Raw genomic sequence first — 15,926 nt, 5'->3', positions numbered from 1 at the left:
AAACCTTCTATGTACCCTCTCACTTGCTCCAAAGACAGCCTCTGCTAGGCCCTGTCCAGTCTTGAGCTGCCCCTGCAAGTCTCCCTGCCCCTTCTGGTTCAGCCTCTGCTTCTCAAACCCACCAGGAATACACAGAAATAATCCAGAGTCAGATGAAGACACTAGCCACAGTTCAAGGTCCCACAGCTAATTAATGACAGCGCCCTGGCCGAAACTTTCCCAGATTAGAGCTGTTTCCAAACACCTCTCCCCAAGGACTCTTGTCGCAGGGAGAAACAAGAAATCCCCAAGGGAGGTGTTTCTGCCTGAGGCAAGGTCTTTCCAGCTCCCAGCAAAGAGTTAGGTAAAGTCCCAGCCCAGCCCCTCCCCCAGACAGCCCTTATCCGAGGCTTCTGTCGGGAGACCAGGCCTAAGAGTGTTTGCTGGGCGTGCATCACGCCTCTAGGGGCGAGAAGCTCCAGGCTGGATGTCAGGACCTAGGGTGCTGCTCTGAGCAAGGGACTCACCAAGATGGGCAGACAAAACGGACCCTGCCGTCGAGAGAAGGTGGCTTCCTCCCTCTGCTCGAACTGCCTCTGACGAACGCGGGCTGGGGTGAATCCAGGGGGCTCCCGGACTCCTAGGGGTTAACCCGCGCGGGGCCGCACGTGACGTGGATGGTTCCAGCATTAAGTCAGAGGCGCGGCCCCCTCCCCTGTCCCCCGCCCCCCGCGGCGCGCGCCGCTCCCGGGGGCTCCGCGCCCCCGCGCCAAGGTCCCTCCCCCTTGGCGGGCGCTCACAGGCCGCACGGGCAGCGCTAGCCCCGGAGCCCCCGCGGCCTGTGCGCCGGGAGCCGGCATGGACCCCGAGCGCTGCGCGCCTTTCGGCGTGGGGCCCGGGCCCGGCCCCTACGCGGCCGCGGGGGACGAGCCACCCGGCCCGCAGGGGACCCCCGCCGGCGCGCCTCACCTGCACCCCGCGCCGTCCCGCGGCCCCCGCCTGACCCGTTTTCCAGCCTGCGGGCCCCTGGAGCCCTATCTCCCCGAGCCGGCCAAGCCGCCCGCCAAGTACCTGCAGGACCTCGGGCCCGGCCCGGCGCTCAACGGCAGCCACTTCTACGAGGGCCCCGCGGAAGGTAACGCGCGGCGCGGGCGCAGCGCGCAGCCCCGACCCGCTCTCCTTCCCTTCCCCGGCTGGCCCGGGCCTTCCCACTCCCCTCGCCCGCTCGCCCAGCTCTCGACTCTTTGACCCTCTAGCCCCCCCGCCACGGCCCCCTCGGAAGCCCCACCGGTGCCGGTCCCGGCCGGGCAAAGCCAGCGTCCCGAGTGAGGCAGAGCCTCCCGTGTCTCCCGTGGCTGGAATGGGAGGCGGGAGGTAGCGCGAGGGTGGAGCGGCGACGGCCCCGGGCCCAGTGAGACCCGAAGCGACCGGAGGCGGAAAAGGAGAAATCACGCTTGGCCGGAGTTGGCCTGGAACTGCCACCGACCCAGAAGCCCGGACGGGGCCCAGGTCCTGGGCGCCACCCTGAGCCCTCCGTCCCGATGCAGGGAGAGAAGCGCGCCTTTTGTGTGCGGCGCCCGTTCAGGGCCCTGAGCTTGGGCCCCGACCTGGAGTGGCCAAGCAGGACTCAGCCGAGGGCTGCGGCCTGGCCGCCGCCGGCTTCTCCTCCCCAGGCCCAGCCTCGGTGGGGAAGGCGCTGCCTGGGCGTTAGGCATTCGGCGGCGCGGCCGCGGCCGGTCGGCAGCGCCGGGGCCGTTCTCAATACGGAATAATTGTGTTCTTATTTCTCAGACTAACCTGGCCTCCCCGTCGTTAAGCACGGTGATGGCCGCCTTTCCCGCAGTCTTGGCTTACTGGATCGTCACGGCTGGGGCCGTCGAGAGCAGCCCGGGCGGGCCTATTTCCTGGGCGCCTCGGGCTCCTGGGCCGGTGCCCCATGCGCCAAGGCCAGCTGGACCGCGCCAACTCCGGAGAACGCGCCTGAACGCCGGGGCCTGCCACACGGGCGGGCAGCCCGGCCGCCACCGCTGCACTTGCTGACCTGTAAGGAGTCTGGGCGCCCGCCCCATCTGTGCTGCTACGGCCCGCACCATAGGCCCAGAGCTGAATGTTCTGAGGTCGGCCTCAACCCGTTGGCGCCTGGCCGGCCTCCACCGAATGGCCAGGCAGCTCGGGCCTTCGCCCAGCCGGGGCAATGGGAATGTGTCGGGAAGGGCGGGGAGGTGTGTGGGGGTCAGCGGAGGAAATGAGCGAGTCCGCAGAGCTTCGTGTCTGTGCCCTTTGAAAGAGGCTCTCCTGATAAAAACCATAGTTGGGACTTAATGAGAAGCAGTTGGCCTGGCTCCTCTGATCCCAGCCAGACGGCGGCGGCCGCGCAGCGCCATGAGCACGCCGGGGACAGGTACCCGGGCTGGCTAGGCGCGCCGCGTTCGGCAGGACTCACCCCACAGGCCCGCGTCCAGCTGGGCGCGCCGGATCCCGCAGGCACCGCGGGAAGGCCGGGACTGGCACACTGTGGAGAGCGCTGGGGCACAAGGAGCGGCGGGGCGCGGAGGGACCCGGCGATGGCGAGGATGTCAACAACGAAATGCGTAGAACTAAAACCGAAGAGTGTGAACAACCACCAAAAATAAGGAAAAGGAAACTGAACAAAACAACGGAGAAGGAGAGGTAGACAAAGTCGGCAAGCAGTGCAGAATGTTAAGAAATAAACGGAGAGCGAACGGAAGAACAGAAGGGAAAAAGCAAGCGGAGGATCGAAGAACGATCGAACGAAGCGGGTAAATGGAGAAGGAGGGAAGGGACGAAGAGTAGAAGCAGAAAAAATGAAAGGAGAAACAGGGAGATCTTAAAAGAGCAGAAAGCTGCAAAATGAGATCAAGTGGAAGAGGAAAATGAACGATTCAAGCGGAGCGGAGGACCGCCCAAACGAAAAAACAGGAGCGCAGCCTGGGACCCCGGCCGCCGCTCGCCTCCCGGGTGCCGTGGCCGGAACTCGGCAGGCGCGGTCCCCTTGCGTCCCTGCGGCGGAGCGGGGCTGCTGGGGAGGACCGGCCCCGAGGGGACTAGGGCTACGCAGTCTACCAAGTGGGAAGTGGCGGCAAAGGGGGAAACCGCCTTATTTCCCGGCTTCTCAAATGACGGGCTACGAGCGTTTCCAGTTCAGACCAGTGAGCGCGCAGCTGCGCCCCATCTGCGGCGCGATCTTGCGGAGGCCCGGGCAGTCGCGCGCTGGAGAGCCTGGAGCTCCTCTCCCGCTCTTTGCGGTGCCCTTGGCGGAGAGCGCCCAGCCCTGCCCTAGACCCTGGCCGCGTCCCGGCGGTGCCGGCCACCCTTTGAGCCCCGTGCGCGCGGCTGCTCAGAGGACCGGAGAAGTGCCCGGCCGTTCCTTCCCGCTCCACCGGGGGCCGCCCGGTCCATTCCCTGGCTTGGCTCTCTGACCTGGGAACGCGCCCGCCACCTCGGAGGCCCTGAGCGGAGCACTGAAGGCCTCGCTCACCGCTCGGGTCGCAGACCTCGTGAAGGATTCCAAGTTGGGGAGGGCCCCAAGCTGAGGCGTCTAGGCCAAAGGTGGAAACTGTCGAGAGCACAAGGGCCCACTGGGGTCCCGCGCCCGGGGTTTATGCCCACAACGGCTTCAGGTTACCAGCCAGAGCTGCCAGAGCCCAGGCCTCTGCGAGCTCTGCGGATGGCGTGGGAAACAGCGCAGAGCAAGACTCCCGCCCGCCGTGGTCGAAAACCAGGTGCTCAGTCTGGAGGCCTCAGTGGACGCTGGCTGAGAGGGCAGTGGGGCTGTCGGCTCTCCTGGGGAAGCCGGGGCTCTGGGGCTGGCAGGGTGCGGGAGAGCAGCCCAGGGAGGGAGCTGGAGGGAGCACGGTGGCAGCGTCAGAGGCTTTTGCCTTGGTTTCTGTCTTTCAGGCCCCACAGACTTCTGCTGTGGTGTTGCGGTTGTGCAGGCTGTGGACCCCCTGGTGCTGGGCCCCAGGATTCCAATCTCTGCTATGAACACTCCCCCTTTAACCACCCAGGGTCTCCACCAGGTGCAGGTGACCCCCATACACTGCCAGTACACCTTGAAAGTGCCAGTACACCTACTCCTTGCAACTGCAGACTCAAATCTTGGGGCTGCCTCTCTTTTCTTGACTGCTGCTTTTCCGGATCCCACCTCCCCTCTTCTCCCCTAAGCCTTGCTCTTCAGGAGAGATTCTAGGAGGTGTGCCCCGTCCCCCCAAAAAGGGGGGGTGCTTCCAGGTAGATGGAGCTTTCAGGCCCATGGCGATGAAGAGGGGAGAAGTACCCTAGTCTCCTGGAAGGGCTCTAGAATGGGCCGGCATAGGAGGCCAGCAGAGGCCAGCAGGCTTGGTCCCTTTTCTGGGTGGCTGTTCTGAAAAGTCCTGCCACGCTTTTATCTCTCACTCTGGCAGCTCAGAGCCCAGAGCTGGTCACTTCCTTTGGGCAGATCCTGTTCCAACAGACCCAAGAGCCAGGTGAGCAAAGCCTCAGAACTTTGGAGAACCCCCTACAGTGATGTCATTGCTCCCCTCGCCCCCATCTCCTCGCCATCCTCACCCTTTTTTGCCTGTAGTCCAGCAGGAGCTCCCTCTGAACCCAGGACTCCAAGAACTCCCTCTCAAACCTGCTAGAGGCAGGGTGTCCCTTTCCAGTCTCCCACTCCCCCTGACCATTTTCAATTGTTTGGCTCAGCTTCCATGAGTCCTTCTTCCTAAGCGGCTGCCCATGGAGTTATCTCTAGACCAAAATATGTTGGCCAAGAACGGAAGTTAGTGGCTGGAGCACTTTCTCCTCGATGCTATGCCTGAGCTATGAGCCTGGTACCCGAGGCCAGGCCCCTGACCCTGCCAGGCCTCCAGGATCCTTGCACAGCCTGGAGCTTCCTGCACAGCCCAGGTGTCCTGGGAGGTCCCTGACCACCTTCCGGCTGAGGGGGACCCTGCCCAACTTGTCCTCCATAATGCAGATGGGGAATCATCAGAGCCAGAACCCAAAAATCCCATCTCTCTGGTCCCATTTTTCCCTGATGACAACTGTGATCCTGACACCAAGTCCCAAGGAGGAAACTGCCTCTTGGTGCCGGCCTTCTGGGCCTCTTGGGGCTCAGACCCCTGCCTGGGATGGGCCGGGGCCAGGCCAGGACCCTGTGAGTCAGTGGGGCGCCTTTGTGGCTGTGCTCCTGCTGTCCCAGCGGGCTCTCGAGATTTCATGGCAATGCCGCTTGCCAGAGGAGTGGGCAGAGCGATCGGGGTGACCTATTTTTCACCATGACCGGGTTGTGGCAGGGCTCCACCAAGCCTCTCATGTACGGGTTAGCGTGTCAGAGTGGGGCTGCTGGGAACTATGCCCAGCAGCAGTCAGGTCACCCCTCCCTGCTTGCTCATCCTGGGCAATGGGGGAGCCATCGGAAACTGCCGAGGAGGGAGGGACAGTCATTGAGGGTGATGGGGTTGGGAGCTGAGGCCTCTTTCGACACTGGTCCTCCAAGCCTTCACCCTCCTGCTCTCCAATGCTGGAGCTTAAATGTTGGGTCAAACATCACAATTTCTGGAGGAATGAGACAATGTCTTTTGGATGCTTCTTTGCCCCATCTTGTCCTTCATGTCCTGGGGCAGGGGGATTTGTCATTGCCCTGAGATTTGGGCAATGAGGCACAACGAGACCAGCCAAAGGGGATCTCTGAGTGTCCCTGTTTGTCCCCTGCCTGGACCTGGGACCAGAGGCAGGGGCGTGAGGACCTGGGAACCACAGCCCCCGCAGCAGGGCCAAGGAGGCACTTCCTGGCAGGGGCGGGAGATGCCAGCCACCCCGGGGGCTCACCCCCTCCTGCCGCCTCTGTGCTAGGCCCTGCCCAGGGGGCCAGTCCTGGCACCCCCATGCCCTGTGGGCCACGCCACCACAAAGCGCTTCCCCGAAATGAACCCTCTTCTGGCCCCAGCAGATCCGCCCGACCACAGAGCACATGGTTCCCCAGGGCCCCCTGAGCTGGAGGCTCAGCACACAGGCCTCCAAATGCCAGGCTCCCGTGCAGGGTGGCTGCTGGGACGAGGGAAGAGAAAGGAAGGGGGAGGCGGGGACTGAAGCGTCAAACGTTCTGCCCCCTCCCCCAGTCCACCCACAAAACCTCCTGGTTCGGTTTCCATCCTCCTTTTTGTGTTTTCCATTGCAGCTGAGGAGAAGGCCTCCAAAGCTGCCAGCTTCCCCCAGCTGCCCTTGGACTGCCGAGGGGGCCCCAGAGACGGGCCCTCTAGCTTGCAAGGCTCCCCGGGCCCTTGTCTGGCCAGCCTGCATGTCCCTCTGTCCCCGGGACTCCCGGACTCCATGGAGCTGGCCAAGAATAAGAGCAAGAAGCGCCGGAACCGCACGACCTTCAGCACGTTCCAGCTGGAAGAGCTGGAGAAAGTCTTCCAGAAAACCCATTACCCAGATGTGTACGCCCGGGAGCAGCTGGCTCTGCGAACGGATCTAACTGAGGCCCGGGTACAGGTGAGGGCACCCCGGCCGTGGGCCTCTCTGGCTGCCTCGACCGCCCCGACCGTGGGCCAGGCCATGGAAGGGCTGGGAGAGGTGGGCGCTGGTGCCATGCAGAGCCGCCTTTCCCTGGTGCCTGCCCCTGGCCTGCCACCCCTCGGCTCCCCCTCCATGCCCAGCTCCGCTGTAGCCCAAGTGCCTCATGGGGTAGTTGCCTCTGGCAGTTCAAAGACCTACCTGTCTGGGAGCCCTAGCTCTGCCACTCTCTAGCTGACCAGGTGACTTAGTGCATGTCGTTGAATGTCTCGATCTCACTTTGGATAGTCTTTGAGCATCAAGATGCAGCAGCCTTTCAGAAGCAGTGAAAGGCTGAACACATCCGGCAGCTCCTGAGGCAGCTGCCCAGAGCAGGTGGGTCCCCAATGAAGGAGGGGGGGGTCTGAGGTTCAGTGATGCTCAAAGCTATCCCGATCCAGCGATTTTCAGGCCCCCCCAGCTCCCAGACACCTTCCCCACCCAACCCACTCTCCCCAGCAGAGATCAGGCCCCAGGGCTTCCCGGGTAGGGCTGTGGCCAGCTTCCTGTTGGGCGTGAGGGGACGGATGGATGCTGGAACAAGGGAAAGGGAGAAGGAAAGTCCATTTCCAAGACACATCGGAGGTGAGAAAGAAGAGGCAGATGGCAAGCAGAGGGTGCGGATGGGGAAAGAGGCTTCGGGAAAAGCTTGGCCCAAAAGGAAGATGGTGTTTGTTTCCGTGTGGTGTCCAGCAGGCTCTCTGAGGCCAGGCAGGAGTCACTGGGAGAGGGGTGGGATTTGGGCTTCTTGGGAGAGGTGAGAAAGTGACCTCTAGACAGAGGAAATTCTCTTTCCCCTTGCAGAAGAGATCTCATAGGGACAGAGCTCATACATAGCACACCCTGTATGGGACCTCCCAAAGAGGCCAGCTGCCTTCTAGCAGAGAAGGCCCCACAGCGGGTTTCAGCATAGGACCAGAGGTGCTTGGGCTCTTTCCCCCTTCTCTTCTGGGTCTTCCTGCTTTCATTCCCCCCACCCCACCCCAGGTGGCACCCAAAACACACTTCTAGGACTGTGCTCATAGAGTACCCAGGGCCGGGGCCAGCAGGGTAAGAGGCCAAGCATTCACAACAGTCCCAGAGCCCTTGAGCCACCGAAGTCCAGAACATCAAGTCTCCAGACCCTCAGCGAGCCTCTGGGGTAGGGTCCCAAAGGCCATGGCCGTGGCACTCCTTGGAGAGCTGGAGTACATCTCCGTACTCCTCTCCCAGGCCTTCTCAACCCCGAGGGGGTGCTGGGCCGGCTGTAGGCCCCCAGACTGACGCTTGAGGCCCCAGAGGAGGGCTCTTTTCTCTGACACGAAAGTGAGAGCCACCTGTGGGCCCTGCCCCACAGAGAGCAGTAAGCCACCACACAGAACAGAGCAGAGGGCCAGGCCCAAGTGTAGGTGGAAGGCTACGGTGGGGTATGTAGAGACAATCAGGGATGGTGGGGAAGAACGCCCAGTGAAGCAGCCCCCTTCACTCACTCCAGACTCTTTCAGTTGCCTGTGGGGCAGGGAGGATAGAGAAGGGAAGGCCCAGCAGCTGGGCAGGCAGGATGGTCCCTCCCTGACCCTGCCCCAGGCCTGCTCTGGGCTCTCTGCCTCTGAGGCTTGGTGGGCTGGGGGTCTGCCAAGCTCCTTAACTGTCATGGCTTCACCTGCCTGTGCAGGTAGGAACGGCCACCATGGGGGTGTGAATGAGGGGCTGAGGTGGGGCTCCTTACACATTCACATGCACACACACACACATAGAATTTGTTGTGGCTCCCAGCTAGATCCCTAGAAAGCAAGAGGATGGTTTGGTTCAGTTTTGACATTGCCAACATCCAGCCCAGAGTCTGACACAGAAATGTTTATTAAATGATAGAAACACAAAACACATGCATGGGGACCATAAACATAGAGCCGCAGGGCCCACAGATCCATCATAGATGCACACATAAGCGCCCAGCACACGGGTGGGCGCCCCTCACCTGCCAGGCGCTCGCAGATGAGGGGAGGCACAAAGATTACAAAGCAGACAATGGTAATTGGGTGGGGTGAGTATGAGATGCCCGTGTGACACCCAGGAGATGTACGTATGTGTGTCAGGGTGCGTTGGGCAGCCTTGGCAGGGAGGCCCAAGCCAAGACAGGGGACCTTCAAGGTGGTGGATGGGTTCAAAGGCAAGTGGGCATGGGAAGCAAGTGGGGGAGAATCCAGTGATACTGCCTCGTTGGGGATGAGGCTGTAGGGAAGAGCGGGCTCAGGGCCCAGGGGTCTTCTTATGGAGCTGCCCGGGGCAGATGGCCTGGGACTGGAGATGAGGTAAGGGAGGCCTAGGTGGGGCCCAGAGCCTCTGAGGCCACAGATCCCATGATACCCTTAGTGGCCCAAGCGGGCAGGAGAACCAAGAGAGTGACTTAGCCTGGTGTCTGAGGGTAATGGGGACCCAAGGGACCAAGAAACTCCCTCCAAAGTCAGATTTTTCCTAGACCTCATTCCGGGCTCCCCAGCCCTGAGAACAATAGGAATTTATAGGCGGCTCAAGGTCCTCCAGGCGGGAGCCAGCTCCATACCTTCCAGAAGGACACTACCACCCACCTCAGGGCCACTGTGTCACTCCCTCAGCCTCTCCCCTCCGTCCCCAGGTGTGGTTCCAGAACCGCAGAGCAAAGTGGCGGAAGCGTGAGCGATATGGGAAGATCCAGGAGGGGCGGAACCCTTTCACATCTGCCTACGACATCTCTGTGCTGCCCCGAACTGACAGCCACCCGCAGGTGATACCCCACCCAGCCCCGCATCAGGGCCTGGCCCCCAGGAGACCTGAAGCAGCATTAGGGCTCTGTGGAACTGTGGGTAAATCACTCGTCCTCCACCAAGCAGGGCTCCTCCCTGTCTCATGAACGATGCCTGCACCACAGGAAACCTCACTTGGCGCAGTGGCAGGGTTCTCCTGGATTCCATTTTGAGGGTCAGGGGTAGGAGGGAGCAGATTCCAGACCCCGGTCAAGCAGAGCTTGCCGGGTAAGTTTCTGGAGTCCTAAGGGCAGAGACAGAACCCCCAAGTAAGGGAGGCAGCCCCTGGGCTATTGATTCATGGGCCTTCTTTTCTCTCTTTTCAGCTGCAGAACTCCCTGTGGCCCACTCCAGGTTCTGGGAGCCCCCCCGGACCCTGCCTCGTGAATCCAGAGGGCATGCCCTCGCCGTGCATGTCTCCGTATTCCCACTCTCACGGGAATGTGGCCGGCTTCATGGGGGTGCCAGCTTCCCCTGGAGCCCACCCTGGCATATACTCCATCCATGGCTTCTCCCCGGCCCTGGGGGGTCACGGCTTTGAGCCTCCCCCAGATGGCAACTATAAGTCTCCAAGCCTCATCTCGCTCAGGGTGAAGTCCAAGGAGCCACCCACCCTACTGAACTGGACCACGTGATTGGTTGTGTAGACATGCAGACTAAGCTGCCCACCCCGCTTTTCTGTTCCCAGCTGCTCCCACCCCATTCCAGCCTGGGGGCCAGAGAGGACATACCTCTGTCTCCAAGCCCCAGAGATGGTTCCCGGAGGCCCCAGGAGAGCAGCTGGGATACTCAGCCTCCTGCAGGGGACAAGCTAGAGTTTTTTTTTTTTTTTTTCTCTTAAAATAAGGTGGGGCTGCCCAGGACAAAGGGGGCTGCAAAGCAGGTAGGACTCTTCCTACTACACACTGGGTCCCTTCATCCAACTCTGGGCTCGAGGAAGACACTTGCCCTGCTTCCTTCAGACTTTGTCTGAGTTTAAGTGTCACCCCACCAGCTGAAATGGCTGAATTGGTTCCTCATTCAGGGAACCCAGGAGAATAAGAGGATGGCAAAGGTTGAAGCTGGAAAAGCTCTCTGTGACTTGGGGGAAACATGGCTTGCATGAGCATCTGGGGCCAGCCTTATTTCCCCCACCCACCACTAGGGGGCGAGCGCTCAGCATCTGGAGCTCACAAGGGTGCATAGGCTGTCCCTGGAAATGGTGCCAGGCACTCCTGATCCAGCCTACCCCTTAACTCCTGCCCTGTGCTCCCTCTCCCAACACGCCTCTCCCCCTGCAAGGGAGCAGAAAGTCCCCCAGACACCACCAAATATTTGGATTCTCTTCAATGGGATAAGGCCAGAGCTATGCCATGGAAGCTGTAGGCTCCCTTGGTTTGTTACATGTTGGTAAGAATAAAAGAGATTTCCACAGAGTCTAAGCCCCTGAGATCTCAACACCCACTTTTGTAAATAAAAAAATAAAAAAATAAAAAAATAAAAAAGTGCTGCCCAGCATATTGATAAAGATGGCAGTATTTTTTGGAACAGGCAATTGTGTCGGGCTTTGGCACTTGGTTAGCTGGTCTGTGCCCAGGGTTGTGGCTGGGCCAGGCCCTCCTGAGGGGCCAGCAGGGATCCTGGGGGCTAGGGGAAGGTAGGCCTGCAGCAGGGCCCCTAGGCTGAGCGATGCCATGCCTGGCCCTGTCACCTGCTCAGGATCAGCTGGTGTGGGTGGCAGGAAGAAGAGCCCAGCTCTAGGGCAGTTGGGCCCATGTGGAAGGAAAAATGGGGGACTGGCAGTGGGAAGGCAAAGATAAACTTGTGGCTGAACTGGCAGTGGAAGTGGGGGGTGGAATGAAAGACGGGGGAGCCCACTGAGGGCTCTGGGCTCTCCTGGGCCAGAACCATGGGGGTGGGGCAGCCCCCTTCTCCCAGAAGCCCCAGGAGCTTGTCTGAGCTGTGGGGCGGAGACGAAAGCCAGGACTCTTTCTTGTGGTTTCAGAGTATTAGCCATTCTATCCTTCATCCCCACTTTCTGCCTTATCTCCACGGCCTGGAAGGCAGGAAGAAAGCGGGCCTGGCCCTCCCACCCTCCCAGTAAACACAACCACATTGCTCAGAAGAGCTCAGCCTCAGCCAGGAGCCCAGCCACCACACCCCAGGCCTCCTCTTCCAGGAGAAACCCGAGCACACAAAGACACCAGTGCTGTGCTCATTCCCAAAAAGGCAGCAAGTCCCCATCAGGATCAGACCTTCCTCTAACAGTGTGGCTAGGTTCAAGCACCCTTTAGAAGAAACCAGTGTCTTCCTTCCCTTCCCTCCATTCAAGGGCCAGGCTGCGGGTGATTTCTTTCCTCTTTGTACTGACGCTGGCTCTGAGGTCCACATGAGAGCCGTGTAGCCATCAGGAAGGGAAGAGCGTAAGTAGTAGGGACAGGCAGCCCCAGCACCTCCGAGGAACACAAACGCCCTCCCCAACAACCCTCCCACCCCGCCCTTCACAAAGCTGGTCAATAATGACTGGGCTCAAACTCAAATTTCTAACTCAGGGCTAAGACCACTACACTCGAAGTTTCTGTACCCAAGGAGTGGCCAGCAAAATTCTGGAATTCTGTGTCACAAAGTCAGAGAGATGCAGAAAGATTAGTTTGTTCTACAAATATTTATTGAGTGGCCACTCTGTGCCAGGCATTGTGCTGGGTGCCAGAAACAGAACAATGGTCAAGAAAAAAACCACAATTCCCTCTCTCACATAGCTCTGCGGGGGGTCGGGGGTGGCAGTACATGGAGAGGAAGGGATCCGTGAAAGCAAAGGAAGCAAAAGGGAGGGATGAGAGAAGCCAACAGAGTAAAGCCAACAGAGATCCACGCAGCAAGAGTGGAGGAGGCAGGCCGAGGCTGGGAGCGAACCGTGCAGGAGGGAGGCCCTGGTGGGGGAGGGCATGGGGAGGCCAGAGACCAGCTACTGGCTCCCATCCAGGGGCATCTGCCCACAGCTCATATTTTTCTGGCCAGTGACAGCTAAATGAAGAGAAAGCTAACTTTACAACCGCCCACTTCACACATAATGAATATGAATGGGCATCCCGGAGCCTATTCCCTAGGATTATCTGTGAGCTGATGGCTTCTCCCACAGACTGGGCCATCCCAGCCGGCCTGTCCCCTGGCTAGGACACAGGCAGCCCTTCCACCTGCTTCCCATTAGCCATCCTCCCCTCCTCCCCTCCTCCTCCACACCCTAGGCACCTCACCCCTAAGACACAGCTCCCCTCCCCACCATCTTCAGATGCCCCTGCCCCCAGCCTCACTCCAGAGGTGACCTCGACTCTCAGCCTAGTCCCCAGGCCAGGCTGGGGGCTACGCTAACTCCTTCTGGAAAAAGAAAGGGGAAGTGGCCCCACCTGGAATCCAAAATTTAAGAGAGTTGCTAGGCTCAGTGCCCCTTTGCTAAGGCCCCTCTCTGCCCTAGTGAGGCCCACCCACGCTGTCCTAAATCTTGGTGCTGGCAGGGACACAGACCCCAGGTCCGGAGCACAGAGCCCTTGTTAGCGGGCCCTTCGGTCCAGGCTTCTGGTCTCAGTCGGGCATGAGGAAATGCTTCTCATTAGAGGCATTCAATCTTCCTTCTCCACCTTCCCCCAAGCATTTACAAATCAACCTGAATTACAGCCCTTAGGAGCAGACCTTCTGCAGCCCCAGACAGGAACTGAGCCCAGCCTGGCCAGGAGCCGGGTATTTCCCCCCTGTCAGGCGGAGGGAGCACACGCTGCACTCCCACTCCAGCCTCATCCTGGACACTTTCCCCAGGGGCAATAATCTCAGGACCCATGGTCCGGATGCTGGAGCCCCCACCCTCCCCACAACCCCACGCAGGCTCCTCTACCCAGTGTCTTCTCCAGAGCATTGGCTGGGGCCGGTGGGGCCCAGGTGGCCCCACGGGTATGTCTTGGGGTCCACTATGCTACTGCTCTCACTTGCTGTTGGAGGCACCTGTCTAACGACTGACAGCTTTTCAAGGAAAGGGAGTGTGGTGTTCGGTTCACCTGGATGCCCAGGGCACCTGGAACGAGGCCTGGCCCAGAGAAGACGCCTTCGAGGCAGGGTGGCAGGGTGGCCCGGCAATGGCTGACTTTTGGAAGCCTTCTGTGTACAGAGCAGTGAGTTTAGGAGGAGGGACACGTGGAGGCCTGAGACATTGTTCTGGCCCTTGAAGGAGGCAGGAAGTTTTTTCCAAGGGATTCAGCAAGTGGAAGCAAATTCGGAGTGGACTAGAGTTGGAAGGGCCCTTAGCAGAACTACGAAGAGCTGTCACTTATGAGCTGTGCTGTCCCCCCATAGCCAGGCATGGAAGCCATTATCCATCATCTTATTTAGCCCTCATGACCACCTGTTATTATTAAACCGATTTTTACAAATGAGCCAGCTGAGGGTTGAGCTCACGGAGCTCCAGGTCCTCTGCAGTCTGAGGCTGATCGTGCCAAGTGACAAGTGAAATGGCCCCACTACAGCTTCCTGGAGCAGTGGGCTTCTGAGAGGACAGAGAGAGCCAGCCTCCCGGGACAGGAGCCTGACAGCAACAGTGGGGTAGCCACACGCAAGGCCTCTGGGACTCGGGACAGAAAGACAACCCAGCTCAGGCCGAAGAGGAAGATAGTAGTGACAGCCCCCGAATTACCTCAACGAAGGCACATTTGGGGCACATGAGAAGCCAGAGCAAGGCCTAGTGGACATCTGCCAAAAATCTTGCCAAGGACCATGCTTAAGCAAATACTAAGTACTGACAGACTAAAGGGAATAAAAGAGCAGATGAATGCACTGGTGGTAAATGCTAGGGGCGGGGGCGGCGGGGGCGGCGGGGGGCAGGGAGGAAGGACGACGGCATTGACCTACACACTTTGCAGAGATCTCCGTTTGTATCCAGGCCCTGGCTCTCACTATTCTGTGACCATGGGCAAGTTCCTTACCCTTTCTGTGCCAGTTTCTCATGTAATGCTGGTACCTTTCAGAGTTATTAAAAGCAGTAAGATATTACATACAAAGCACTGAGAGTAGCGGCTAGCATACAGCAAGCACTGAACACTGGCTGGCTCCTGTGTGGGGAACAAGCTTTCAAGAAGCATGGGGACCGGACCTGGTACCTATGTGGCACCAAGTGGTAAACGCTTTTGATTAAGAAGGGCCAGTTCCCTCAGGTGATAAGGCCACCAGGTAACCCATCTGTCAGTGGATGGAAGGAGCCCTAGACCTTCAGCCTGGTAGCAATCATCAACATTTTGTGTAACTCAACCATTTACAAAGGGCCTGCATGTACCCTGCCCATTACAGGGCCCAGATGAGAAAGAAAACTGCGAAGAGAACGTGGCCCACTTGTTCCAAAAGCTGTTTTTGTACAAAAGCCTGGATCTGAATGGCCAGCCCAGCACTAGCACACTCTGTGGCTAGGATATGGCTCTGCCTCTCTGGGCCAGCCCCTGGGCCCACAGATGCAGGCATTCATTTGCCCATTCCGGCTTCATGAAGCTGCAGCGTTGATATTCTGCATTCTTGTTTGCACAAACTTATAGATAAGTTAGATATATAAGTATTTACAGACCTTTGCAAACCAAGAGGGGAGAAAAAGGGCACCTCTGGTTAAGGGAAACTTCAGAAGAGACGGGGGAGATCATAAAAAGGGGAACGAAGCAAAACTTCAGACAGGCTGGTTCAGTGATCCAGGCTGCCTGGTGGAGTAGGAAACTGACAGTCTGTCTTACCTGAACTAAAATCTCAAGATACATACTTCCTATTGGTCCTGGCTAGGAACAGAAGAAAATCCATCCCACACACATGAATGGTGTCTGTTTCCCTTGTCTGGTGCAAGTTACCGAGGAGCAGAAATTCAATCAGTCGCAGGGAACTTCCCACCTCAGAGGCTTACAGAAAAAGGACAGTGCTGGCTTCACCCTTGCTGCTCCAAATCATGCAGGCTTACCCTGGAAGCCCAGCTTGGGGCCTGCACTGGGGCTCAGCCAAGACCCAGGCCAGGAAGGCACTGAACCAGCAAAAGGGAGATTCTCCCCAGAGTACATTTCCTTTGTAAGTCAAGACCCCTCAGAGACTTAAGATCCAATACACATGGCCTACAGGTAAGAGAAGGGACCTTCAAATAATTCTGAAAAGAAAACAGTCCTATGGTATCACTTGCACCAGAAACAGAACCTCAAGATGGAAGGAGGTAGAAGCGGAGATGGAAGTAGGTGGAAGCACATGTGTCCAGGGATTAGAGGCCAGGTGCAGGCTCCAGGAGGCCTCCAACCAACACCTACCACAGAGAATCCCCTTGCCTCTTCCCCAGCAATGTGGGCTCCTGCGCCCCCCAAACACACACCTTCCCCTTGTGAAGCTGACTGCTTCCCCAGGCTCTGGGCACAGAGGTTTCCTCTCGCTCCCAACCACCCACCCTTGTGAGGGCCCAGAGCAGCTGAGCCCTCGCTGACTCAGCTGCTCCCTCGCTGGCTCTACAACTGGTTTGGTGGAAGCCAACTCAGAAGTGTGATCCAGAGATGCCTGGGGCTTCTACTGCGATCACATCAAACCCAGGCACACAGGACTACGGGTCACCCCAGCAGCCCGGAGCCCTGGAGCTGGGCTGAAGCGATTCCAGAT

The 15,926-nt window shown here is 59.2% G+C and overlaps 1 protein-coding gene across 2 annotated transcripts; it reads left to right on the top strand.

The window, feature by feature from the left end:
- Positions 1 to 751: 751 nt before the first annotated feature.
- Positions 752 to 11,357, top strand: ALX3 (ALX homeobox 3). 2 transcript variants are annotated; one of them, XM_059375675.1, is made up of 4 exons: positions 752 to 1,114; positions 6,161 to 6,477; positions 9,152 to 9,280; positions 9,626 to 11,357. In XM_059375675.1, exons 1-4 carry the CDS (start codon positions 838 to 840, stop codon positions 9,932 to 9,934), a joined length of 1,032 nt encoding a protein of 343 aa, XP_059231658.1. In that variant the 5' UTR covers positions 752 to 837; the 3' UTR covers positions 9,935 to 11,357. The 2 variants fall into 2 exon arrangements, with proteins under 2 accessions (XP_059231658.1, XP_059231659.1); XM_059375676.1 differs by lacking the exon at positions 752 to 1,114 and adding an exon at positions 2,225 to 3,722.
- Positions 11,358 to 15,926: the final 4,569 nt, after the last annotated feature.

This window comes from Mustela nigripes, chromosome 14, assembly GCF_022355385.1.
Source record: "Mustela nigripes isolate SB6536 chromosome 14, MUSNIG.SB6536, whole genome shotgun sequence".
NCBI classification, from domain to species: Eukaryota; Metazoa; Chordata; class Mammalia; order Carnivora; family Mustelidae; genus Mustela; species Mustela nigripes.
The sequence above is the reverse complement of the archived record's forward strand: the minus strand, read 5'-3'. Positions and strand labels throughout refer to the sequence as shown.

Bases quoted from the DNA above. Each gene is read 5' to 3' on its own strand.
- ALX3 (XM_059375675.1), top strand. From the start codon at position 838: ATGGACCCCGAGCGCTGCGCGCCTTTCGGCGTGGGGCCCGGGCCCGGC. The intron at 6,478-9,151 runs GTGAGGGCACCC...CTCCGTCCCCAG, and splicing joins TAACTGAGGCCCGGGTACAG to GTGTGGTTCCAGAACCGCAG. The intron at 9,281-9,625 runs GTGATACCCCAC...CTCTCTTTTCAG, and splicing joins GAACTGACAGCCACCCGCAG to CTGCAGAACTCCCTGTGGCC.